The sequence below is a fragment of the Phyllopteryx taeniolatus genome, chromosome 10, assembly GCF_024500385.1.
Source record: "Phyllopteryx taeniolatus isolate TA_2022b chromosome 10, UOR_Ptae_1.2, whole genome shotgun sequence".
NCBI lineage: Eukaryota > Metazoa > Chordata > Actinopteri > Syngnathiformes > Syngnathidae > Phyllopteryx > Phyllopteryx taeniolatus.
The window spans coordinates 15557409-15585360 of record NC_084511.1 but is presented as its reverse complement, the minus strand read 5'-3'; the positions used below and the strand labels follow the sequence as shown (position 1 = coordinate 15585360).

General features: G+C 42.9%; 1 protein-coding gene across 2 annotated transcripts in view; it reads left to right on the top strand.

Moving 5' to 3' along the window:
- Nucleotides 1-27952, top strand: part of neurl1b (neuralized E3 ubiquitin protein ligase 1B) — a 51816-nt gene that overhangs the window by 9601 nt on the left and 14263 nt on the right. The window contains exons 1-2 of one of the 2 annotated variants that reach the window (XM_061788224.1): nucleotides 15424-15718; nucleotides 26894-27135. In XM_061788224.1, coding sequence (XP_061644208.1) covers nucleotides 15688-15718; nucleotides 26894-27135 — 273 coding nt within the window. In that variant the 5' untranslated portion in view covers nucleotides 15424-15687. Of the gene's footprint in view, nucleotides 1-15423; nucleotides 15719-26893; nucleotides 27136-27952 lie in introns of those variants that run through there. The other variant, XM_061788223.1, reaches the window with a different exon arrangement.

Here is a 27952-nt window from a genome sequence, read left to right as displayed (position 1 = left end):
CGCCACAAAGGCGAATTCCTCTGTCCATCCGTGTTGAAAAGTGCATTTTTTTCTTTTCGCCATCTTCTTCATCAAAACCTACCTGACTATTTGACTAAAAGGAGGGCAGTTTACTTCTTGAACTCATGACCCGGGTAGGCTACCACATTATCAAAAAAAAAAAAAAGTTTTGTTGTCTGACACGACTCTACTTAGGACAGCTGGCATTGGCCCACGCCACCCTCATTGCGGTAGAAAACGGATGGATGGATTAACATGCGGCACGGTGGCCTGGCATCCATGAGACATGCCCAAAGCGTCTGAGAGCTGAGAGGTGGCCCTCATTGTTCAAGTTTTGAAACCTGATTTTATATACTTAGCGATTTTTTTTATTCATACAAATTTGGTAGGCTTGTTAACATTAATCTTCTATGTGGTGTGTCGAATTTTCTTGCCATTTTTTAAGCCATCTTAGTGCCACTTTAATACAGGAAGTGCGCTGTTAAATGTGTAAATGCTGCTGATTGTACTTGTATTTAATTATTGTTTTTACTTATCTTATGTTTATCTTATGTTTGGGGTCACTTAACAGTCTGTATTTCATTATTCTAGCTCTCCTAGGACACCACACAAACATACACACACGCGCGCGCACACACACACACACACACACACACACACGCACACACATACACACACGCACACTTACACACAAATGCAATGACACGCATTTGAATTGTGATATTATTTCCTTATTTCCATATTTCCTTCTCTCTTGTGGTTAATTGTTTCATCTTTAAAAAGAAAAATGTTTTTTATCCCCATCCTGATAAATTTGTGTTTGATTCATGACAGAGGTCATGTTTTCTTTTATTCAACTATTTATTTTAATTCATGTCAAAATGAAAATGACATTTTATTTTAATTATTTCTGTTGTCAGTTTGGATGAAAAGTACATTTTTATTTTTTATTTACAGTAATATCACATGTGGTCTGACCAACCTCAATAAATGGACCCTTTGACACACTGAAAAAAATAAAAATAAATAAATCCCTTAAAGATTTGTATTGGAGTACCCCTGCTGTAGAGTAGTAAACCTCTCTTCTAAATCTGTGGATCCACCTGTTGCCATTAATACAACAGAATAACATTTTTGTGACCAACTAAACAGGCCCAGATTTCACACTGAGTGAGTAAAGTGAGAGGAAATTGTCATTATAAATATTTTTGTGACATTTTTGTTTGGTGGTGCGTCGTGACATTTTCCAAATGTAAAATACAGAGTTTGTCTTGCCTAAAATTAAGGTTGGTAAACATTGCCCATGAGAACAAATGCCAATTAGTAGCCTTTTTTCCAGTCTTTGGCAAGATGGCAAGATGGCGCCTACCAGTGTGGTCGCCTCGGTAACGCGCTCTCTAGTATTGTTTTTGTTTTTGTGTTTGTTGTGTTTTTCGTCCGTCTTTGGAGACCTTACACGACTCACTTTCACAAGGGGAGACCTGCTAACCATCAAGGAGGCTACTCCGGACTTTCTGTCACCAACATTCGAATATCCGCTCAGTTTTTTCCCCGAGTTACTCACCGGAGCGCCGTCCGCGGTTTTCGGCGCATGGAGACGGAAGCGGCGCCACAGAGGGAAACGGGCCGGCATTCAGGTGAAACTCCGCATGAGAGGACACAGATTGGCGTTCCCGTCGATCCACCTCGCGAATGTACGCTCCCTACCCAACAAAATGGACGAGCTTCATCTCGTCTGATCATTGCTTAATTCACTTAATACCGACGTACAGGCAAGAAGTTAAATGCGCGAAGCCTACAGTGAAAACAGTGAAAAAGTGGACCAATGAAGCCAAGATGGAACTTCAAAGCTGTTTAGACTGCACAGACTGGAGTGTCTTTGAAAATTCAGTTGGCAGCCTGGATGAATATACGGACACTGTCACATCCTATATCAGTTTCTGTGAAGAGGTTTGTGTACCAACAAAATAATTTCGCACATTCAACAACAACAAGCCGTGGTTCACTGCTAAACTTAAGCAGCTTCGCCAAGCTAAGGAGGACGCATATCAGAGCGGGGACAGGGCCCTGTATAATCGAGCTAGAAACCAGCTGACTATAGAAATTAACATTGCAAAGAGGAATTATGCAGCAAAGTTGGAAAATCAGTTTAGCGCAAACGACTCTAAATCAGTCTGGCATGCATTCCAATCGCTGACTAATTACAAGCGACGATCCCCCCAACCTGAGAACAATAGCACACTAGCCAACGACTTGAATACCTTCTACTGCAGATTTGAAAAGGACACTTTCACACCACACACCCACCCGGCCGCACCCGCGACCACAATCACACCTCTGACTTCTGTGTTAACCATCCATGAACAGGATGTGAGACGCATCTTCAAACAACAAAAGATTAACAAAGCGGCAAGCCCGGACCATGTGTCCCCATCCTGCCTCAAAGTCTGCGCGGACCAACTCGCTCCAGTCTTCACTCAGATATTCAATAGATCTCTGGAAATGTGCGAAGTTCCATCCTGTTTCAAACGCTCCACCATCATTCCAGTCCCCAAGAAACCTGCAATCTCTGGTCTGAATGACTACAGGCCTGTCGCTTTGACATCTGTGGTCATGAAGTCCTTTGAACGTCTCGTGCTGGACCACCTCAAGAGTGTCACAGGTCCCCTGCTGGACCCCCTGCAGTTTGCCTACCAAGCGAACAGGTCTGCGGATGATGCAGTCAAAATGGGACTGCACTTCATCTTAGAACACCTCGACAGTGCAGGGACCTATGCGAGGATCCTGTTTGTGGACTTCAACACCATCATCCCTGAACTCCTTTCATCCAAGCTTCTCCAGCTCAGCGTCTCACCTGCCATCTGCCAGTGGTTTTACAGCTTTCTGACGGGCAAGACACAGCAGGTCAGGCTGGGGGAAGCCACCTCATCCACACGCAGCATCAGCACTGGGGCGCCCCAAGGTTGTGTCATCTCTCCGCTGCTCTTCTCTCGCTACACGAACGACTGCACCTCAGCGAACCCGACTGTCAAACTCCTGAAGTTTGCAGATGACACCACTGTCATCGGCCTCATCAAGGACGGTGACGAGTCTGTATATCGAAAGGAAGCGGAGCGGCTGGAGCTGTGGTGCGGCCGACACAACCTGGAGCTGAACACGCTCAAGACTGTAGAGATGATCGTGGACTTCAGGAGGCATCCTTCGCCACAGCTGCCCCACACGTTCTCCAGCTGCCTTGTGTCAACCGTCGAGACCTTCAAGTTCCTGGGAATTACAATCTCTCAGGACCTGAAGTGGGCGACCAACATCAACTCCGTCCTCAAAAAGGCCCAGCAGAGGATGTACTTCCTGCGGCTTCTGAGAAAGCACGGCCTGCCACCGGAGCTGCTGAGACAGTTCTACACAGCGGTCATCAAATCAGTCCTGTGTTCTTCCATCACAGTCTGGTTTGGTGCTGCTACAAAATAGGACAAACTCCGACTGCAACGGACAATCAAAACTGCTGAAAGGATTGTCGGTACCCCCCTACCCACCCTTGAGGACTTGCACGCTGCCAGAACTAAGACAAGGGCGTGCAAAATCCTCTCGGACCCTCCGCACCCTGGTCACCAGCTCTTCCAGCTCCTTCCCTCAGGTAGGCGCTACCGATCAATGCAAACTAGAACCAGTAGACATTCCAACAGCTTCTTCCCTCTTGCGATCAACTTCTTAAACACCTAACCTATAATTCCATTACAACAAGCTGGAAATATTTTTACTTATGTATTACTCGTGCACTCACTGTAGTTGTCTCGCCATGCTGCACTATTTGCATATACTGGCCACTCATGCCAGAGTAGCATCTGCTCCATTTGCACACTGATTGAGGAGTATCTGTAACTTTTGCACAACCAACCAACATTGTCCCAGATTATTGCACTACTCGTCACTTTAAACCGCATACACTCCTTGAAGTCTCAGTGCCCTTTGCACAATGGTCATTGCACCGGACTATTGCAATATTAGTCATTCAAACTGCTCTAAGTGCTAGAGGACTCTGATTCTTTTTGCCCAATTGTTTTTTGTCAATGTCTTTATGTCTCCAAAGTGTTCTGTAAATTGACTGTCTGTTGTACTAGAGCGGCTCCAACTACCGGCGACAAATTCCTTGTGTGTTTTGGACATACTTGGCAAATATAGATGATTCTGATTCTGATTCTGATTTAATTAGTGGCACACAGGTAGGATGTAAACTAGAGGTGAAAGAGAAATTCTGGAAGAAGCTAGACGAATTAATTGTAAGCATCCCAGACAGAGAGAGAGAGTCGTGATTGGTACAGATTGTAATGGACATGTTGGTGAAGGAAACAGGGGTGTTGAAGAAGTGATAGTTAAGCTTGGCATCCAGGAAAGGAACTTGGAGAAGGTTGATAGATGTAGTGAGGGAAGACATGAGGGCAGTTGGTGTTAGAGAGGAGGAGATAGGCTGACATGGAAAAGGATGACACGCTGTGTCGACCCCTAACGGGACAAGCCGAAAGGAAAAGAAGATCTTCATTATTATGATCGGTGGCTGACTGGTTAGCACATCTGCCATTATCATTATTAGATGTGCTTTAAAGGACTTCAAAATTAACAAGTGTAACAAACATCTGATTTTAGATGGTCAGACATGATTGATGTTGCAGTATTTTATTTTATTTATTACACTTATATTTACTAGCAATAAGCACTGATACACAACAATTGCGTTCAAAAGCATAGGCGTAGATCACCTGCTGCTTCTCCCTTCTATGGGAGGTGCACATTTGTCCAATGGGGCGTAAACAGAATAAACAGAACATTTGACAGGAAAACCTCCATTGAGGCTACCACTCGTCCATGCCCAGTCACAAGTTATGTAACGTGGGATCTAGGGATGCCAGCTACAGTATATGCTTGGCCATTCAATGGGCCGATGCTTAATGGTCCATATAGCACATGACAGCTGCTGGCTGCTCTTGAACTTCTCTCATTTAGGGGGACACGTTGCAATTTTTCTTTGAACAAGTGATTACCACAAGCAGGGCCGGATGTCTTGCCTAGCTTCTTTCGAGTGACCACACAAGGTTAATAATAGCAGAGGTATTTCAGCTCACGACACCAAGCGCTCATTGGGGTGCAAAGCTCCCTCTGGTCAAGGTCAGCCATAGTTACTTTGTCACTTTCAACAAATACTGCTGTTTGCATTATTGTTTTGTGAACCGTGTAGATCAGGGGTTCTCAAATACAAATCTTAAAGGGCCACAAATATTTTTTCTTTCTAAAGAGTTCATTTATTGAGGTTGGCCAGGCTACATGTAATAATACGTGAATATTCTAAACAAAACGACCTTTTCATTCAAAACAACAACAAAAATACAAACTACGTAAAACTAAATGTCAGAACATGTTTCTTTTTTACGGAGCCCCAGACATGACGTAAAAAAAAAAAATACTAATTCGTGCGCACAAGCCACTAATTTGTGCACACAAACTACTAATTTGTATGCACAAACTACTACTTGGTGCGCACAAAATAGTTACAGCGTGCGCACGAAGAAGCCATGGCTCCGTACTGGACTGGAGGGTAGCCTAATCGATCGCACTTTTACGGACTTGTTACAAACGACGCACCCGAAACTACAAAACACATGCGATGGCTTCAGGGTAAGTTTATTTTCTTATCATGTTCTAGTCAGTATCTTATTATTCTACATTTAGGCAGTTACTTGACTGGGTCTATGTTTGCTACTTTGTTACAGCGAGTAGTAGACTACTCTTTGTGTGTTTGTTGGAACTGCAACTCTGCCTCGACTTTCAACTTCGAAAGAGCGTAGTAGTACTTTGTGCGCACGAAATAGTTTATTATAGTAGTTTGTGCACATAAAGTAGTTGTAGCACAGGAAATAGTTCATCAACTGTCTCAGCATTCACAGTTTGTGGCACAGCTATGGTCTCCATAAACCTAGTGGAGGTACTCTCATTTATGTACCTTTTTTTAATAGACAAAGAGGTTGTCTGAACTTTTGGAAGAATCTGGAATTCAAAGAATACACAAAAATGGTCAGAAATAGCCATATCCTTAATGTCAATTAGAATTTCAACATCCTTAGAGATGACCAGGTCTAAGATGTGACCTTGAGTGTGGGTTGTACTCTTAATATGTTGAGAGAGGTCAAATGTGTCTTGTATAGCAAAGAGTTATTTAGATTTTGTTTCCATCTTATTGTCAACATGAATGTTAAAGTCTCCCGTTATGACAAAATAGTTGTAGTCAGTACAAAAAAAACTGACTCCATAAAGTCCTCCATAAATTTTCTATTGCATCTTGGAGGCCTATAAATTATTAAAACAATAACATTTGCGTCACCTTTAACTAAAAACAGAAATATTCAAAAGAGCTAAAATCACCCAGTATAAAAGAACATTTTTGACATAAAAGAGGAGAAACCAAAGCGTGAAGCTTTTTTTCACCCCAGTGACTTTTCCCTGGAGTTAAGACCTTTGTGTATTCACATCCCAGGAACACTTTAGAAAGTTAAAAAAAACAAAACATAAAACATTCAGGTACAAGAAAAAGCCCTGCTGGGGGAGCAGCACTTTCTAGAGGCCCCTGAACATTTGTTTTTAGTGATGCGGATAATTCCGATTGGATGACTGCAGCATTTATTTTTCAGTCGCCACTTTTCGAAAAGTCTACAGCTGTTCTTGTTCTCACTAATGTTTTGATGTGAATTTTTTTGCATTATGCTATGAGACTGAGACAAAAAGCTACCACAGATGTGGACAGACTATAAGATTCAGGCGCTGTTGTTGGTGCAGACTGAAGTTTTGGAGTCCAACAGAAGGAATTTTGGCAGATGGAGCTTTAGACCGACTACGTGTTTATCTGAACTTACAACTGTCCCCTTTCATTTGTTTATGCTCATACTTCACAATGAACAAAATCAGCAAAATGAGTGTCTGATCTATCCCAGCATTCCTGCCTAATGCGGCTTAAAGACCCTGTAAAGATCTATGTAGCATTGAACTGTACAGATAACTGTTTTTCTACCATTTCAGTTTTCCAATTTTTTTGGGGCATGACTAAAACGGTGTTCAGTGACACACTTTGGCTTGGCCATGCGCAATTACAAGTTACTTAGTTAGAATTACTTCACCCATTTCTACAAACAATAGCATGCAGTTAGCTCGCTAGCTATGCCTACCACAAGAAAAGGCCAAACATGCCCTGGATGCCAAAATTTACAGAACAGCTCTGTGTTGTTATTGAAATGCCTTAGTGAGGAGGTGACGCTGCGGACGAGCTCGCCGCCCGTCCGTCGGCTGAGAGGAGCCCTGGAAGCCTGTTAGCTCGTGACCTAGCTCGTGAAAATTGGTGTAATTTATTATAAATCAAAACTTATATTTGCATTGTTGTTTTAATGATGTAATTGGTTTTGGATAGGCGGCACGGTGGACGACTGGTTAGAGCGTCAGCCTCACAGTTCTGAGGTCTCGGGTTCAATCCCCGGCCCCGACTGTGTGGAGTTTGCATGTTCTCCCCGTGCCTGCGTGGGTTTTCTCCGGGCACTCCGGTTTCCTCCCACATCCCAAAAACATGCATAAATTGGAGACTCTAAATTGCCCGTAGGTGTGACTGTGAGTGCGAATGGTTGTTTGTTTGTATGTGCCCTGCGATTGGCTGGCAACCAGTTCAGGGTGTACCCCGCCTCCTGCCCGATGACAGCTGGGATAGGCTCCAGCACGCCCGCGACGCTAGTGAGGAGAAGCGGCTCAGAAAATGAATGGATGGATGGATGGTTTTGGATAACTTTGAACTTTTTTTTATACACCACCTACATTTTAGTAGCAGTATAGTAGTAGTCAATGTTCTAGAAACTTGGGCTGCTCTGGGAATGCAAAACAACAATGGGCCACAGAAACATTTTGTCCTAAGAACTAATGTACCTGAAACTAATTTTTCCTGTGTTTTGTTCTTTGTTTTTTTGCTGGAAAAGGGGCTATAGATACAACTGGAAGTTGAAAGGTTTTGAATTGCTCTCCTCAGCAATTTCCCCAAACTACTCAAGTTTCCTTAATGAGATTTTGGATTGGTTTCCCCTCAAGAAACTTAAAGTGAAGCCATTTGGAAGTTAGCATTTCAGAGCCGGGGGGTAAAATTCTGTCAAGCTTCGAATAGCTTGCGAAGTCGTTCCCTTCGTGTCATAAATTCTAATGATGTTAACATGCCTATTTGGGAGCTTCTTAACTATGTTGTTTCATACGTCAAGTATTCATCGTGTTCCCAACATACAGTATATGGCTTAAGATATTTTATTACGGTGCTAAAATTGAAATGCTGCAGATAAACCTCAAGCATCCATCTTTTTTAATGTTGGGACCACAAAACATGAATGATGCTTTTGGTATAACGTCAGCATAAAGCATGCGTCCACCTCACTTAATGTGGCTTCATTTTCCTCCTGTCTTTACAGGGCAGAGTATTTTTATCTGTTTTGAAATGGTGATAAAAAATGCATCGCGTAACCTTATAAATGTTAATGTTTCACCAGAAGAGTTTTTTCTGGGTTGTGTGTTGCCCATTATGGGGAGTCATGTTTAAGACAAAGCTTGACATGTGCAGGATTTTCCGGTTCTTTTGCCAGGAGACTAGAAACCACTCAGTACTGCGATTAGTGACAACAGCAGATTCGTGTAATTTCCGCTGCATTAAGCATGCCACTGTGTAAGCACTTTGGAGTGCAAAAAAAAAATGTTGACCTGTTGGGAAGCAATGTTATTCTGATTGCGAAATGTCTTCTTGATTTCCTGAATAGACCAAACAAAATTGAGAGTATTTTAATAACTTTATAGATAGTTTTATCAATAATATTTTAAAAATTTTCTCAAATTATAATGACATTTTTTAAATATTTACCAGCATATATTCATGTCTTATTATTGTATATGATTATTTCGAAAAATATATGTACTGTATTAGTTTGTATTATTTATACATTTAATTTATACAGTTAAACAAATAACAGGTGGAATCAAGTTTAGTTAAGCTTGTGATCCTCATTTTAAACACATTATATTAAGTTGTCATTTACTTTATTTGAGATGGTATTTCATTGCTTATAATTATCTACAGCTTTCTGTGTACACAGAAAAAAATGTCATGATCGTCTATGGATGAATTTAGATTTTGTACTTGCATCTGCAGCCACTGTGCACAATGTTAGAAGAAGAAGGTGGCTGTGTTGTTCAAGCTAGACTGAGAGTATTTCCTGCTTCTCCATCAGTGGTGCATCCGCTCCTCAGCTTGCAGACCACTGAGACAATAGAACAGATGGAGGAAGAGCACCGTCCATGCATCTGGTTTAAATGCATTGATGGGCCATTTTTAGCACATCTCCCACTGACACAGAGGCCTAAAACAACATTGAAGAAAAGCCTTGCTGCAGTTCTGTATTCCAGAACCAGAAAATCACTCTTCTCTAAGTGGAGATTTTTTTTCTAACAAAGCTCTATAACACACAGGATGTTCAGATGGAACCTTGTTGAATTTCCTGTGGGACTAATGAAGGATTGTTCCTCTTTTCTTTTTTAATGCCTGATTGCTCTCACTGTATTTCAGTAGTGGGGGTCATGTTAAGTTAGTAACAACACGCTTTTAGACACATCTAATGAAAACTCGGAGGTTCCGAACACCCCAGTAAATCATTAAATACTTCCATAAGAATGCAGCTAACTTCCAGATTCACTTTCAGTTGGGTGCGGGGATCATGCCACCCATTTATCTATTCCACCACATCCCCTATCTTTGTTACAAAAAAAAGACTGCTGTGAAAAAAATTATTTTTAGAATCATATACACATTTTACCAAAGTTTATGGAACTCTTACTCATTCTATATTTCCATGAAAAATAATAATAATAATCCATTTCAGGGTGAAACGGTCACCTTTGTCAAAACTATACAGGTAGTTTTAAAATAACATTTGTTAACAGCCATTCAAGTATCAAAAAAAGTTAACAACTATGAAATGTAAAAAAAAACAAAATATGCTACCTTAACTTTGATAATTAGTGTCTTATGATTTGAAACCAAAAGTGTTAGATTGGACCCAAAAGCAGACTGAGACGGAAGGGGTTTATTGGGAAGGGGTAAGCTGTGTGTTGTCCAGAATCTATTGTAAGCTGTGTGTTGTCCAGAATCCAGAGGTGTGAGGGTGGCCCGTGGGAGCAGGAGAGCGCAGGAGGCTGATGAGTGAGCAGGTAAGTGACTTTGGCAGTGTGGTGGAAGCGGGCGGTGTTGCAGGAGACACTGGAAGGCACTAGAAAAGGAGGAGAAGACACGAGGGTAAATACGAGCATTGGAAGTTCAATAACTTTTTAAGCGAAGAGTCAGCCGCTGTACCACAGCGGTGCAGGAACACTCTGGCGCTGGAACCCCTGCCAGGCTTAAGTGCAAGCTGTGATGAGTATTAATGGTAACCAGGTGCGCAGGCGAGGAGGTGATCAGTGCTGAAGAGGGAGGGAGAGAGAGGAACAGAGCGCCGCCCATGCTCTGCAGAGGAGACTCAGAGTGTTGATTACCACACCATGATGCATATGGTTAAGATGGACTTTGTGACAACTTTACAGCCATATTTTACCACAAAATTGTTGGTTGGAATCCGACTTGTATGACTGCCGTAAAATGAATCAACCTAGTGAATGGGTTGTGTTCAGTTCCCAACTATATTATAGTGATGTGCTCGCTTGACATCATCCATCCATCCATGTATCCATTCATTTTTTTCCGCTTGTCCGGTCGCGGGGTGCAGCAGCTTCACAAGGAAGCCCAGACTTCCCTCTCCCAGTCGCTTTGTCCAGCTCTTCCTTGGGGATCCTAAGGCATTCTCAGGCCACCCAAGAGACGTAATATCCCCAGCGTGTCCTGGGTCTTTCCCTGGGCCTCCTCCCGGTGGGACGTGCCTGGACATCTCACCAGGAGGCATCCAGGGGGAATCCTTATTCTGAGCCACCTCATATGGCTCCTCCCGATGCAGAGGAGCAGCAGCTCGACTCCTTAACAGCTCCTTTTTCCATCTGATGCTGTGACCAGGGCGTGGGGGCTGGGAGATTCCAGTTCTGCTCCGCTTCGACCCAAACACCATTCAAGCAAAGGTTCATATAAGGAGCCACCATATCCTGCTAAAACAAACAGCGCTGACGAGGTAGAAACAAATGCTTTTGTTTTTGAGATATATTTAGATTCAAGTTGCCTTTACCCAAATGGCATTTCTTACAGGTCATGTTTGTCCTCGAGGAGAATAAGACCACTGTGACCATGTTGGCGTCAGCTGAAACTGACAGGGCTTTTCCTTCATTGTGCAAGTATAAATATACTGCATATGTGTAATGGAAAACAACATTTTCCCCAATAAGATCAAAAGATTTGCAGATTTTGACAATGAACTCTACAAGATTATACTTGTTGTAGGGGAAATTAAATGTCCAGACCCTCCTTTCACTGATGGGCTGAGTCAGTCTTCTGAGAGTACTGTGGTCCAGAAGACAAGAAACAGCTTGAGAAAAGTCCAGCACTCAAGGCCATGGGAGGGGGAAAACGGGAATTTCCTCAAATGATCGCCCAGACTTTTAACAGAAGTGTGCCGTCTTTCATTTGGCACGACATATGAACGTGATCACTGCTGTCGGATCTCCATAACTTAAAGCATCCCATTTGTTGGGAATTCCTGGATTCAGGGCAGTTTGACAGAATCCCATACAACTTCGACGTATCAGAAGGACTCAGTGGAGATCAGACAGCACCAAATGCCTATTTGCTAACATTATGAGTATGTTCAAAAGTTATTTGTAGCACAGTGGCAGCCTTTCATACACTGCATCTGGCCTGGGCTCAATTACCGGACAATGCTCCATTCAATATTATCCTGTGATCGACTCATGATAGAACCTGCTACCCCATGACCCTGAACAGTGTAGGTAATGAAGAGATGCCTCTTCATGGCATACTTTGTTCCCCTTACAGTGGCGTGGTTCGTTACGCAACTGCAGAGAGTACCAGGCCTTTATTTGAGATGACTGTATTTGTACAAATCCATTGGGGTGGGTAAAAATATCGATTCATCAATGCATTGCAATGCCCCTCAATTCAATATCATCCATCCATCCATCCATCCATTTTCAGAGGCACTTCTCCTCACTAGGGTCGCGGGAGTGCTGGAGCTCACCCCAGCTATCTTCAGACGAGAGGCGGGGTACACCCTGAACTGGTTGCCAGCCAATCGCAGGGCACTTACAAACAAACAACCATTCGCACTCACATTCACACCTACGGGCAATTTAGAGTCCTCAATTAACCTACCATGCATGTTTTTGGGATGTGGGAGGAAACCGGAGTGCCTGGAGAAAACCCACGCAGACACGGGGAGAACATGCAAACTCCACACAGGCAGGGCCGGGGATTGAACCCCAGTCCTCAGAACTGTGAGGCAGACGCTCTAACAATTCAATATTAATTTAGCAAATCCTCCGAAAAAAACGAACTGACCTTGGCAACTCGGGAAACCAAAATTTTGCTTTCACTCTCACCAGAGCGACGAAGTAGCCCTGCTATGTCTCCATGACTTCTTCGCGACATAAGGACAAAGGTGTCTTGATACTGTATAGTCCAGCTAAGTCATGTGGTCTCTTTGTCACGTGGGCTCTCAGTCACGTGGTCTAGTGCAGTGATTCTCAACAGGTGACAGTGAAGAAATTACATGTATTCTTATTTTGACTTTTTTGCTACAGCACTTTTTTTGCTACAGCACGGTGACCGACTGGTTAGCACATCTGCCTCACAGTTCTGAGGACCGGGGTTCAAATCCCGGCCTCGCCTGTGTGTGAAGTATGCATGTTCTCCCCGTGCCTTTGTGGGTTTTCTCCAAGCACTCCAGTTTCCTCCCATATCCGCAAAACATGCGTGGTAGCTTGATTGAAGACTCTAAATTGCCGTAGGTGTGAAAGTGAGTGCGAATGGCTGTTTGTTTATACGTACCCTGCGATTGGTTGGCGACCAGTTCAGGGTGTACCCCGCCTCTCGTCTGAAGATAGCTGGGATGAGCGCGACCTTTGTGAGGATAAGCGCTACAGAAAATGGATGGATGGACGCTACAGCACAGAGGTGTACCAAGTTCCCACATTGAACATATTAGGTACAGGAATTGTCGCTGTCTCACGCTTTAGAAGTTAGGAAAAATAAAGAAAATGTTTTGTTAAAAAAATAGCCACTGACCCCACATGTATATATTATTCTTTCAAATAAGTTTGATGTAGCCTACAGCCAAAAGTGGATCACGACTTTGCAACAAAAGTGGGTCAAGCTCTGTCACGGAGACGTAGCCGCGAAGTAGCGGATATGTCTCCACGATGTCTCCTCAGCCTTCTTGGTCACAGGTCTGGGAGATAACCCAGAGACCTCGCGGAGATGTCTCTCCTGTCACAGACAGAATTAGTTTCTCCGAGATGTCTCCAAGACCTTTTGGAGACTTTAAAAAGTCTCCAAAAGAAAAAGGAAAAGGAGTAAGTCTTCGCTGACATTGAACATGTTCGATTTGCAAAAAAATTGGAAGAAGATGTTCGATTTCAGCACGACTCCTTTCAGATGTCTCCTGGAGTCTCCAAGAGACTCCAGGAGACATCTTCCCAACCAGCAAAGACTCAACTTACTCAAGGCCAGTGATTTAGGGCTCTAAGGCAGTGATTCTCAAAGTGTGGCATGCGGGTTTCATCTAGTTGTACATGAAAGAAGCACTTCCTGTAATGAAATCTCAACTCTGTTTCTGGAGCTCTTTAACAACAACCGCAGCTGTAACAAAGTGATGTACGTGAAAAATATAAGACAAAAAAAAAAAGTAATAATAATAATACAATAATAAATAACTCAATTAAATAGTTTATCACTAAAATAGACAAGAGCTCCCTTTTCGTAGGCATTTACCATATAGGAGGTCCAGTTTTATTCCCTCTTGTTGTACATGTTGTGTGAAGAAGCTGTTAGTAGATGAGCAAGAGGAACAAGATTGAAGTCTCCAAAGACTAGTAATTTTGTAATGTCACAATCAGTCATGTTTGCTACAAGCTGAGTTTGAATGTAAACAAACAACTGCGGTTTAGTAACAGCCGATAGTTCATCTTTTGGCAAGTAACACACATACAGAAGCAATGATTCAATTCCCCTGTCCCATTTAGTTCTTTATCTTGCGTCACTTTACTTCAAGAGCTGGCTCTCTTCCCTCTTTATCTCTTTTGGGATGCATTCTTCCCCGAATGGGTGTTGCGAAGCGCCTCGCGATTGTAGTATTGTAGACAAATAGCGAAAGTCCAATAAGCGGCAATATTTTTCGCTCAATAAAATACTGTACCACAGCCAAAAGACTGCAATAGTGCAAACGTCCCAGCACGACGCAAAAAGGGTGGAAAGTGTAAAATAAAAAGAAAAGAAAGTAACAGACTTGTAAATAGGCTGCTTGTGAAGCCGCACACAACAAGTGTCGATGTATGCCGCCAAAAATGTTATGGCCAAAAATGATTAAAAACAGCCCAAACTGGGTTTGCAGGACGCACAACAAACAGTAAATGACAAAAAAATAAAATAAACGGTGACCAAGTAAAAATTAAAGGAGAGAATTAGTGGAACAGGTGGGCAACGCACAGGTGCCTCTTTCAACATCTTTAATCTTTATTTTATTTCAAAATTTTCAAGCTGTGCATAATCTTACACTGGCTTAAACTTTGTTTTTAATCCATTATAGTACATTTGTTACATACAGTTCAGTTGTATTTAACTTTTAAGTAAAATACACATACATTTACTCTTTTACAACTGTTTGTTTTCAAACATTTATTTAAGTACAATATTGATTGAACTTGTATGAGCAATATATTTTCATTAACTTATTACTTAAATACAGTTTTTTATTTCCCTATTTTTAAGTTCAGTATTGACCTTGAAACTGTGAATAATGTTACAGTAACTGACAATATAATAAATAGACTTTTTGGGAATAAAACCTCGGCCTTGTTTTAGATGAACACTCGGGCCTACTACGCTACTGTTTTGGTCATTTTGGTGATACTTGAAGAGCAAATTTACTAATGTGTAACAAGTTTGAGAACTACTGCACTAAGGTAACCCTTCAACAGTATGGCCAGGCTGCCCCATTTTGAACACCGCCCCTCTCCAGGAAAGCATCATCTTAGCATTATCACCACCTTTGAGCGAGTCTAAAGCTTTGAGTGTTGCTTTTTATTCTTTCTTTCTTACTTTCTTTCCCCCCCCCCCCCTTTTTTTTCTTTCCCTCGGGACTATTCCTGCTTGCTGCGTCTTTAAATTGGTGCTGACTGTGCAGGAGACGTTCCTCTAAAGAGAGGAGGGGCCTTTTGCGCGCTGGTCGGAGGTGTCTGTCTGCCTCACGTCCGCGCTCGGGCTCACGCACACAGTGGCGGTTTTGATCGAGATCAACGTAGATTCTCATCACCATTGGAGAGAGAGAAAGAGAGAGAGAGAGAGAGAGAGAGAGAGAGAGAGAGAGAGAGAGAGAGAGAGAGAGAGAGAGCAAGAGCGACTGTACACATGGATGTGCAGACGAGCACAGCAATAATAATTTGGATTAATTTGACAGCCAGTGCGCGGGATTTGTGGACATAATGGGCAATACGACACCGAAACCGTTAATAGGTGAGGCATGTGATGATGATTGCGTTTTGGAGAATGTGTGTGAATGTGCGAGCCAGTGGTTTTTGTGCCATTTCCTCCACTTGAGCTCGCTCAGCTTTTGGAAAGGAGATGCGCATCACGCGTGATCTGAGCGTGATTCTAGTGGAGATTCTGCAGCTGTCTTTACTTTAACCTTTTGAATAATATGTCGCACGTAAACACTAAACCAAGAATCCAATTTTAGTGTTTCTTACCCGCGACTGAGGGTCACCTGCTCACTGTGGTCATTTGAACACCACCTTGACCACTTTAACGATGGAACAAGCTCATTTGTAACTATTGTTTTGTGCATTTGTTCAATTCTAGTAGTACCACTCAAATGATAATGATAAACTAGAAATGCATGGTTTTAGATGACCACAAGGTAGCCTATATCACCAGGCATCATCTCAATGTTTTTGATGTATATTATGGACAGAGTGGCGGGAAGTATGGTAGAAAACCCTTAATCTTAAATGGAAATATGAATGATGATTTGTCTATGTGATTTGCAACCAGTCGCGGCACGGTGGTCGACTGGTTAGAGCGTCTGCCTCACAGTTCTGAGGTTCAATCCCCGGCATGTTTGCATGTTCTCCCCGTGCCTGCGTGGGTTTTCTCTGGGCACTCCGGTTTCCTCCCACATCCCAAAAACATGCATGGTAAGTTGATTGACAACTCTAAATTGCCCGTAGGTGTGCATGTGAGTGCGAATGGTTGTTTGTTTGTATGCGCCCTGCGATTGGCTGGCAACCAGTTAAGGGTGTCTCGGTGATAGCTGGGATAGGCTCCAGCACGCCCGTGACCCTAGTGAGGAGAAGCGGCTCAGAAAATGGATGGATGGATGGCGACCAGTCCAGGGTGTACCCCACCAAAGTCAGCTGGGATAGGCTCTAGCTCACTCACGAGCAACCCCAGTGATGACTAGCAGTATTGAAGATGGATGGATGGCTAGTTTGCTGTGATGGTTTGTCTTTGAACAATATTCTAGCAAGTTTGGGTTCAAACCATCGTGTAATCAACCTGGAGTTCTGCTTGTTAACGCAGCATAGACGGGGAGCCTGATATCCTGATTTACGGGTTTGGTCACATGACATTCGCAATGGAAGCATGAGGGCACTTGTGAAGTAAATTTCAATGGACAGCAGAGGGCGATATTGCCAAACATGGCTGCCCCCCGGATCGGTAAAACTTGATAAATTTATCTGTGTAATTCTTATTCGATGAGTGCAGTATTAATCACTATATCGTATTTGGACTAGTGGGGGCACATCCAACATATTCTTAGCAAAATTATTTTTGCATTTCCTTCCTCTTTAAGAGCAACAACATGCCATCACCTATATGGCTAGGTGAGCTACATCCACATATACCACCACTGTAGCACAATAGGACTATCAAAAAAGATTTCAGAACATTCGGAGGGTCTCCCATCACTTTAAAAATATTATTTCAAAGAATAACTATCAGCTACTTTTGCCTTGTCCATAAACTGCAGGGGTGTCAAACTCATTTTTGTCACTGGCCACAACGTAGTTATGGTTTCGCTCAGACGGCCGTTATGACTGTGAACGCATATAAATGTATTATCGTCTCATATTATTACACACTGAATACACAACAAATTGATGGATAAATAGTTTTGAAATCAGAAGCGAGTAAAAATTGGTCAGCTACTATTCAAAAGGGGCATTGGTAACAAAAAATGCTTGCGATATAGCAACGTTATTAAAAAAGAACATATGTAATGTTGGTATTTTAGTCAGTACCACTACACCATCAGCAACCCTGCTTTTTAAACAAAGTGAACACATTTAATAGAGACAGCAAGATGTCTTCTTTGTTGTAATGCAAATTACTGCCACCTACTGCCTGGGAGAAGTCTGCTGATTTTGGCATTTAAATTTGAGGTACTGCGTGACACGCAATATACCTTGGCTCATGTTGAGATGTACACATGTATTTTCTGTACCACTCGTCCATTCGACTCACGGGTGAGTTGGAGCTAATCCCAGATGATTTTCACAGATGACTTTGGGTGCGGCGGCACGGTGGGCGACTGGTTAGAGCGTCAGCCTCACAGTTCTGAGGTGCGGGGTTCAATCCCCGTCCCCGCCTGTGTGGAGTTTGCATGTTCTCCCCGTGCCTGCGTGGGTTTTCTCCGGGCACTCCGGTTTCCTCCCACATCCCAAAAACATGCATTAATTGGAGACTCTAAATTGCCCGTAGGCATGACTGTGAGTGCGAATGGTTGTTAGTTTCTATGTGCCCTGCGATTGGCTGGCAACCAGTTCAGGGTGTACCCCGCCTCCTGCCCGATGACAGCTGGGATAGGCTCCAGCACGCCCGCGACCCTAGTGAGGAGAAGCGGCTCAGAAAATGGATGGATGGATGGATGGATGGATTTTGGGTGCGAGGGAGGGTACAGCCTTAAATCAGAATCAGAATCATCTTTATTTTTCCAAGTATGTCCAAAAAAAAACACACAAGGAATTTGTCTCCGGTAGTTGGAACTGCTCTAGTACGACAACAGACAGTCAATTGACAGAGAACACTTTTGAGACCTAAAGACATTGAGAAAAACAGTCACTGAGCAATAAAAGGTTGCTAGTAATCTGGTAATCCCGGTACAATTTTATATATTTATTTTTTGACAATTGTGCAAAAAGATGAAGAGCCCTCTAGCAATTAGAGCAGTTTGAATGACTAATATAGCAATAGTCCGGTGCAATGACGATTGTGCAAAGGGCGCCGAGACTTCAGGGAATGTTCGCAGTTTAAAGTGACTACTAGTGGGATAATCTGGGACAATGTCAATTGTGCAAATGTTGCAGATACTACTCAGTCAGCGTGCAAGTGGTGCAGATGCTACTCAGTCAGTGCGCAAATGGAGCAGATGCTACTCTGGCATGAGTGGCCAGTATTGGTCAACAACAGATATGCAAATAGTGCAGCGTGGCGAGACTACTACAGTGAGTGCACGAGTATGTATAATTGGCCCGACAGAAATGTGACAACAAACTCAAGACAAAACATTGGCAGCATGTTGCAATAGAATAAGTTAGCTGTTTAAGAAGTTGATGGCAAGACGGAAGAAGCTGTTGGAATGTCTGCTGGTTTTAGTTTGCATTGTTCAGTAGCGGGCGGCACGGTGGCCGACTGGTTAGAGCGTCAGCCTCACAGTTCTGAGGTGCGGGGTTCAATCCCCGTCCCCGCCTGTGTGGAGTTTGCATGTTCTCCCCGTGCCTGCGTGGGTTTTCTCCGGGCACTCCGGTTTCCTCCCACATCCCAAAAACATGCATTAATTGGAGACTCTAAATTGCCCGTAGGCATGACTGTGAGTGCGAATGGTTGTTTGTTTCGATGTGCCCTGCGATTGGCTGGCAACCAGTTCAGGGTGTACCCTGCCTCCTGCCCGATGACAGCTGGGATAGGCTCCAGCACGCCCGCGACCCTAGTGAGGAGAAGCGGCTCAGAAAATGGATGGATGGATGTTCAGTAGCGCCTACCTGAGGGAAGGAGCTGGAAGAGCTGGTGACCAGGATGTGGAGTGTCCAAGAGGATTTTGCATGCTCTTGTCTTAGTTCTGGCAGCTCGCAAGTCCTCAAGGGTGCGTAGGGGGGTACCGACAATCTGTTCAGCAGTTTTGATTGTCTGTTGCAGTTGGAGTTTGTCCTTTTTTGTAGCAGCACCAAACCAGACTGTGATAGAAGAACACAGGACTGATTCGATGACTGCTGTGTAGAACTGCCTCAACAGCTGTGGCAGGCCGGGTGTGAGACGCATCTTCACGAATATCAAAGAATATATATACTGTATATCGACCTATATCAGCGACTTCTGGGTGAATTGGTTATCACGTTGTCCAGAGATGTCTCCCAGACATCTTCCTGGTGAGAGCGCAAACAACATTTTGGCCTCCCAGGTCCCAGAGTTGCCATGACTGATCAGCCTGGGCAGTCTCGGTGATGTCTCTGCCAGTGAGATAGGCCCTTCAGAGGCTGTTGGGAACGATCACCCCATAGATTGACTGCATTTCGGCGACAGAGACGTTTTAGCAAGTAAATCATATGAAACTATAAATATAGTTAAGTACTATTGTAAAACATATACTATACTGCATAGTTACGGCTTGGCAGCTGCTGGCTGGATCTTGCTTCTTACCTGGAAATGTAATTTTTGTTGGGAAAGCTCATGTGATACGACCTACAATTCAAAATTTCGAATCGCAGAAAAACTAGTGGCCGACAGTCCGCCGCTCATTAAAAATCATCGGAGAGCCCTGCACACTACGTGACAGTTCAGTCACGTTGCTCGGTGTGGGGCGGGGCTTAGAGGAAGATGGAGTACCTCGAGAAAATCCACACAAGCAAGGAGAGAACAAACACAACTCCACATAGGAAAGCCAGAGCCGGGATTAGAACCCTGAATCTCACAACTGTGAGGCAGGTGTGCTAACTACTATACCCCTTGCTGCCCATCTTGTGTTCCATTTCCTGTCTTGTTTTTCCTCCTTAGGCGTGTTCTTATTTCCAACTGACTGGATAAATGTGTCTTTATTTTTCACTTAGGAGTGACAGGTCTGCCTCTCAGGTATGGAGGACAATCTCAATTGATTGCCAGGCAACAACTCCTGATTGTGCACATCAGTTTTATGTTTATTGTAAAAGATTCACTACCTTCGCTTTTTGTGTCCTCACACCGAAAAGGACATAACGTGATTATTAGTTCACGGTGCTTTGATTTACTGCTTGTTCCGCTCCATCGCCCCCACTCAGGCTAAATACAATGTGGTTACTGCTACGAGCATCGCGCTGATGCGTGGGTTTGGACTCAATTAGTCACTGTTTGGTGAGGAGCATTTACTTCCTGCATGGTCCGCACTATCTGTATTTCTTTAAATCTTGTCTTCTTGTGCCATTATGCAATCATAATAGTTACTATAATGAAAAGCTTCTAAATTTTGCTATCATGGTCTTTCAACAAAGACACAATAAAAAAAATCTTTGTATCTTTGTTCATATATTTATGCCACTGAGGCATAGTGACAGACAGAACAAATTAATAGTCTTCTATTAGATGGCAGGAAGTACATACAGTAATTAATGTATCCACTTTTTGTGACATTTTTATTTGTTGGTGTGCCGTGAGATTTTTCAATTGTAAAATATGTTCCTTGGCTCCATAAAGGTTGGAAATCACTGCTTTAGTGAGATCGTATATTCTAATCAGTCAGGTCAAAACAACATAACAACATGACAGAAATAATGGGTGCTAACTTTCTGTAATTAAATTATTTTATTGTAATTAAATTACTTCAGGCGGCACGGTGGACGACTGGTTAGAGCGTCAGCCTCACAGTTCTGAGGACCGGGGTTCAATCCCTGGCCCCTCCTGTGTGGAGTTTGCATGTTCTCCCCGTGCCTGCGTGGGTTTTCTCCGGGCACTCCGGTTTCCTCCCACATCCCAAAAACATGCATTAATTGGAGACTCTAAATTGTCCGTAGGTGTGAATGTGAGTGCAAATGGTTGTTTGTTTGTATGTGCCCTGCGATTGGCTGGCAACCAGTTCAGGGTGTACCCCGCCTCCTGCCCGATGACAGCTGGGATAGGCTTCAGCACACCCGCGACCCTAGTGAGGATAAGCGGCAAGGAAAATGGATGGATAGTGGTGACAGGCTAGTCCCCTTAAAATACTGGCATTTCATTTCCCCATTGTTGCCACCCATTCAGTCCACACTTGTAGCTATGCAGCTGCAGCGTTCAACCTACAATCTCAAAAACAGGACGAAAACACGTTGTTTGAATGGTCTTTTTTTAAAAGTAAGAATTAAAACAAAAACAGGAATTTTGCCCTTAATTTGCAAACAAAAACACGCAACACAGTATGACAGGAACGATGGTGAAAGGACATTAACTTTGCATTCCTGGCAGCTCTGGCTGACTTATATTAACAAAATATTTTATTTTATTTATTCTTATATTACAATGCAAAATAAATTCCATATCATGACAGTGTGTTTGTACAGTTTGAACGAAAGTATTCTGATACAAATAATAATTTTCCTAGTAATAATTTTTTTACAATTACATTATGTACTGTATTACAAAAGAACCACCGAAAAACACATTCACTCCCATTTACACAGTGTCTCTTAACGCATTTCGCATTCTCACGCAGCTGCGACGTGCCTGCCATGAATGGCGGCCGTGGCCGCACTGAATCGGTTGCAAAATGCAGCCTTTAACTGCTGACAATTGAAGGCTCGTATGTAGTGTGTTCAAATGGGTTTGTCCTGGAAGTCCCGAGCAAAACCTGCCACGCTTGAATGAAAATGAACTTTCGTTCAAAAACCGTTCACAGATGCCAGAATCAACAGGTTTTCTATTACGTTCATCAGTCAGAAATGAACTAAGTTCAGTTCACGTACGCACAAAATATAAACTAGTTCATGAACTTTCATTAAACTAATTCAGAATCATCTTTATTTTCCAAATATGTCAAAAACACACAAGGAATTTGTCTCCGGTAGTTGGAGCCGCTCTAGTACGACAACAGACAGTCAATTAACAGAGAATACCTTTGAGACATAAAAACATTGAGAAAAACTGTCACTATAAATAAAAGCAATAAAAGGTTGCTAGTAATCTGGTAATGCCGGTACACTATATATATATATATTTTTGACAATTGTGCAAAAAAGATGCAGAGTTCTCGAGCAATGAGAGCAGTTTGAATGACTAATAGAGCAATAGTCCGGTGCAATGACCATTGTGCAAAGGGCGCCGAGACTTCAAGAAATGCATCAGGTACAATACTGGTACGAAGCATGGGGGAAAAAAAACTATCCACTAACTGTGTGAAAACTATGAAACAAGGTAAGCGGTGCAACAGAAATGACTGCATCGAAAGAACAGAAAGGACTTTGTCTAACCCACCTCTAAATAAAACAGACTAAAGTGGAGGAGTTTGCACAGTGCTATTAGGATTAGCAGCCTCCCAGCACCACTGATTCCTCAATGAACTCATGAAGGTAATCATCAAATTATCAATAGACTTACAGTAAATGGTAGCCAGAATCTAAATTAAACACGTATAATCCTATTTTAAAATTGGTTGAGCATTGCATATTTATTATTTACATTTGGGATTCTGACATTCCTGTAATCAATTGAGAAATGCATAAAGTTTTTTAATGGAAAGTGTTGAAGGCAGTTTGAGGGGAATATTTTCCACATCATTAGGCGGCACGGTGGACGACTGGTTAGAGCGTCAGCCTCACAGTTCTGAGGACCCGGGTTCAATCCCCGGCCCCGCCTGTGTGGAGTTTGCATCTTCTCCCCGTGCCTGCGTGGGTTTTCTCCGGGCACTCCGGTTTCCTCCCACATCCCAAAAACATGCATTAATTGGAGACTCTAAATTGCCCGTTGGCATGACTGTGAGTGTGAATGGTTGTTTGTTTCTATGTGCCCTGCGATTGGCTGGCAACCAGTTCAGGGTGTACCCCGCCTCCTGCCCGATGACAGCTGGGATAGGCTCCAGCACGCCCGCGACCCTAGTGAGGAGAAGCGGCTCAGAAAATGGATGGATGGATGGATGGATGTCACATCATTAAATGATCATCAAATTCCCCTTGCTATGTGATATGTTGTTAATTAGGGGAAAATTGTCTAGAGTGTACATTCATCTCCTTCTTTAGCTTCTTTTAGCTATTTTCACCAAGCGCATTTACCACTGTTGATTTGTATTTCACACAGTTGCTCCAAAAGCGTAGGAGCACCCAGTAGAGCGCAGAGCCTTCCTCAAAACTGAATGTTTACCAACAGTGCAACATTTTCACAGGGTTGTTTACAAGCCGGCCGCTTCTGCATCCAGCAGTGTGTGCTCAGACAAGAATTAGGAAGAAGAGAAGATCTATACAAACCATAGTATGTGGTACATGATGTAAGATGGATCAACAGTACAATTTTTTAGTCTTGAGGGAATACGAAATGCTTCCTTTGTCATCCAAACACAGTGGCGGTTCCAGACCAATTTCACTGAGGCACAATTTTGAAAACACACGCGTACGGCATGCATGCACACCCAGACACGCACGCACGCTCACGCAAATACAGACACCCGCACGCACGCGCGCACACGCACACACATAATTCTTTCATTGCGTTCTAAAGCCTGACCATGCAGTGACGCAGACTGTAAATTAGCTGAAGCTAAACATCTATGTATCACATATTCCGATTTGGCAACAAGGAGCAGTGGAGAAGAATACACAACATTTCGGCAACACAGTAGGCCTATATAAATGACATTTATTACAATAGGCTACTGTTGTTTGTAGTAATTGTTCGTTGGTTCTGTAACCAAGTTGCTTCTGCCAGGTAGATGGTAACTTTGTGCTGGGGTTTACAGCAAAATGTACTGAAAGATCCCAAAGGAATACTGAACTGAAACATGCGTTATTTCCGCCTTTTGCGCCGGGGCAATATCACAATTTCAATATTTACAGCACGTATTATACATTTTAATGTTTGACGTTTTTTGTGTTTCCCTTATAATAATAGTTTAATAATAATCTGTGTTTTACTTACCTGTTGGTTTTCGTTTTTGTTGTGTTTTTGTAGGTGTGCTCTGTGTAGTGACTCCTTGCTCATTTTCGTTGTGCAGCAAGTGTGTAGTTAGTGTGCATAAGCAGCTGATGCTACTGTTCTACTATAGTACTGCATAGTAATTGTATGAAGGGAGTTCACAGGGGGTCCAGGCACAATGTTAAGGGGGTACTGGCTCCCCCTCGATCCCCCTAGAACTGCCACTGTCCAAACAGCAAACAGAGAAAACTACTTTGTCTAACAAAAATTAACTGGTTATAATGCAATACGTTAAGTAGGATTCCTTGGACGGGACTCAACCATTTGCATTCCGGGACGAAACGGTTCCATTCTAACTCAAAACAACGCAAATATTTTTAGATTTGTACCAAAATTTGAGTTTGTCTTAGTTGACACGTGTCATAGGTTCATGAAACTTTATTGTGTAGTTTTCGTGTAATCGTGTTAACTGATTGACTAACAAATTAAACAACAAAAGGTACTCAAAACAACAGCAATACCTCTTGAAACATTTCTTACTGTTGCTTTAACTGAAGCCATCACAGTAGGTCATGTACAAATATATAAATAAAAGAGCTGCATAGTTCAGACAGTATATAATTTGTAGCAATGACTAATTTATGAAATGTACTGTGGAACATGTTTAAATTTAATACTTCTGCAGTAATTCATGTATTTATTTTCTGTATAATGGCTGCTTTGTTTAAAACGGCTGACTTTATTGTCCATAAGAAATGGCAAGCTTTTGCAGCTACAGTATATTTGATTCCATATGAAATTCCATCCATCCATTTTCTGAGCTGCTTCTCCTCACTAGGGTCACAGGCGTGCTGGAGCCTATCCCAGCTGTCATCGGGCAGGAGGCGGGCTACACCATGAACTGGTTGCCAGCCAATCACAGGGCACATTCAAACAAACAACCATTTGCACTCACATTCACACCGACCGGGGAATTTAGAGGCTCCAATTAATGCATGTTTTTGGGATGTGGGAAGAAACCGGAGTTCCCGGAGAAAAAACACACAGGCACGGGGAGAACATGCAAACTCCACACAGGCGGGGCCGGGGATTGAACCCGGGTCCTTAGAACTGTGAGGCAGACGCTCTAACCAGTCGTCCACCGTGCCGCCTCCATATGAAATTAACCCAAATCATCCTTGTTTGATTTGTAAACCCTTGATAAATTCTATATAATGTGATGTCTTAGGGCACTTCTTTGTATGACAACATAATTAAAGATAAAAGAATAGTGGGGATTTTTCCTGGACTATGAGGAGACAATAAAAGGACTATTGAGTGTTTGTGTCATGGGTGTGTGTTCCGGTTGTTGTTTTCCCCCTGTCTCGTACACAACTGCTCCTCTTTAAATCTCTCTTTTTGAAACTGTCCATTTGTTTTGGCGTCGTGCATTTTTGGGTCCTATCCTCTGTTCCGTTCATGGCAGAACAAACTGGCCATAAAATGGACCCAGCAGATTCAGACCTGGTGCGCAAAGCCCTTCAAGCGCAGGGTCAATGCCTCTCGAACCAGGATGAGCAGCTTGCTGCCCTCCACCTTCATCTAGAGGGACTGTCAGAGCATCAGGACAATATGATGAGACAGGTGGCCTCACAGTTTGAAGTTCTTATTAAAATGATTCAGAAGGAACCAGTAAATTACAAATATATCTTTATTCATGCATCTGCGTCAACAATGCATAGTAACAGGGAGAACAATTAAATTATCTTCCATTAGATTGTAGAAGGGCGGCACGGTGGACGACTGGTTAGAGCGTCAGCCTCACAGTTCTGAGGACCGGGGTTCAATCCCCGGCCCCGCCTGTGTGGAGTTTGCATGTTCTCCCCGTGCCTGCGTGGGTTTTCTCCGGGCACTCCGGTTTCCTCCCACATCCCAAAAACATGCATTAATTGGTGACTCTAAATTGCCCGTTGGTGTGAATGTGAGTGCGAATGGTTGTTTGTTTGTATGTGCCCTGCGATTGGCTGGCAATCAGTTCAGGGTGTACCCCGCCTCCTGCCCGATGATGGCTGGGATGGGCTCCAGCAAGGCCCGCGACCCTAGTGAGGAGAAGCGGCTCAGAAAATGGATGGATGGATAGACTGTAGAAGGTACAAGAAAACTTGTGTATCCACGTGTTGGCATTGATACAACAGAACAAATCATGGCTTCATGTGAGCATATCAGATTTGTGTACAGGCCCATATTTTAAGTAGGTCAGTTTGTGAGTTCATTGAGACAAAATCATTATTATTTCAGTATTCATACTTTTTTGTGACATTCCTGTTTGTTGGTGTTCCATGAGATTTTTCAAATGTTAAATAAAGGTTGGGAAACACTGCTCTAAAGCAACTGCTGTGGACCACTTGCACAGGAGTTATTGGGTGCTTCTTAGCTTCTTTTACCAGCAGCTCCTGTCACCAACTTTCATGATTTGACATTGTCAGAGTCACACAACACAAACATGCTGTTCGCATGTGTTGATGTTAAATTGTATTTTTAAAGTGGAAAAATATTATTTTTTTTTCCTGTTTTGCTCTAAATTTTCAGATGCGACTCTGCAACCCCGTCCAGTGGCAAACAGGCATTATTACAACCTACCCAATAATGGGAGCGGACTTGAAAGGAGGTCCGCACATCCACTTCGCGTTGGTATGGAGTCGCCCCGCTTTCACCCCCTCTCCAAGGGAAAGAATATTAGGCTGGATGGACAGCTACGTCGCGCCACTCGGAAGAACAGCTTCTGCAATGGCATCACCTTCAGTCACAGGCCCATCCACCTCTACGAGAAGGTCAGTTTGCTTCCATTCTCCGCTAAAGTTCATATTGAGCAGTTTAAATGATTAGACCTTTTCACCATGGCATCATACGTACTTCCGGGTGGCAATAGTAAACAAACCCTTCTATGTCATCTCACACTTAGAGGAAGTCCAGGCAGGGTGATTGAGAAAGCCGTGAAATGGTGTGAATGATGATTTTTAGCCTTCTTCTAGCCCAGGGGTCGAGAACCTTTCTCCGAGGGCCATATAATATTGTTTAACACAGAATACAACTAAAAGTGTGCATTTTTAAGCAAGACCAACCATTTTATAATAAGTCTCTGCATGTATTCTTTTTAATAACATTGTTATACTGAACAATATTTCGTACCATCAATGGAACTTCTGGTTGCATGGTTTTGCTGATGGCTTTGTAGTCTTGTTGATATGTGGTGACATTAAGCTTCATGCATTGACATTGAGGCTTCCATCCGTTATTTGTGATCGTAGGTTTGTCTTAATCTTTTTTACAACCCCAATTCCGATGAAGTTTGGACGTTGTGTTAAACATAAATAAAAACAGAATACAATGATTTGCAAATCATGTTCAACCTATATTTAATTGAATACACGACAAAGACAAGATATTTAATGTTCAAACTGATAAACTTGATTGTTTTTAGCAAATAATCATTGACTTAGAATTTTATGGCTGCAACACGTTCCAAAAAAGCTGGGACAGGGTCATGTTTACCACTGTTTTACATCACCTTTTCTTTTAACAGTATTCAATAAACGTTTGGGAACTGAGGACAATAATTGTTGAAGCTTTGTAGGTGGAATTCTTTCC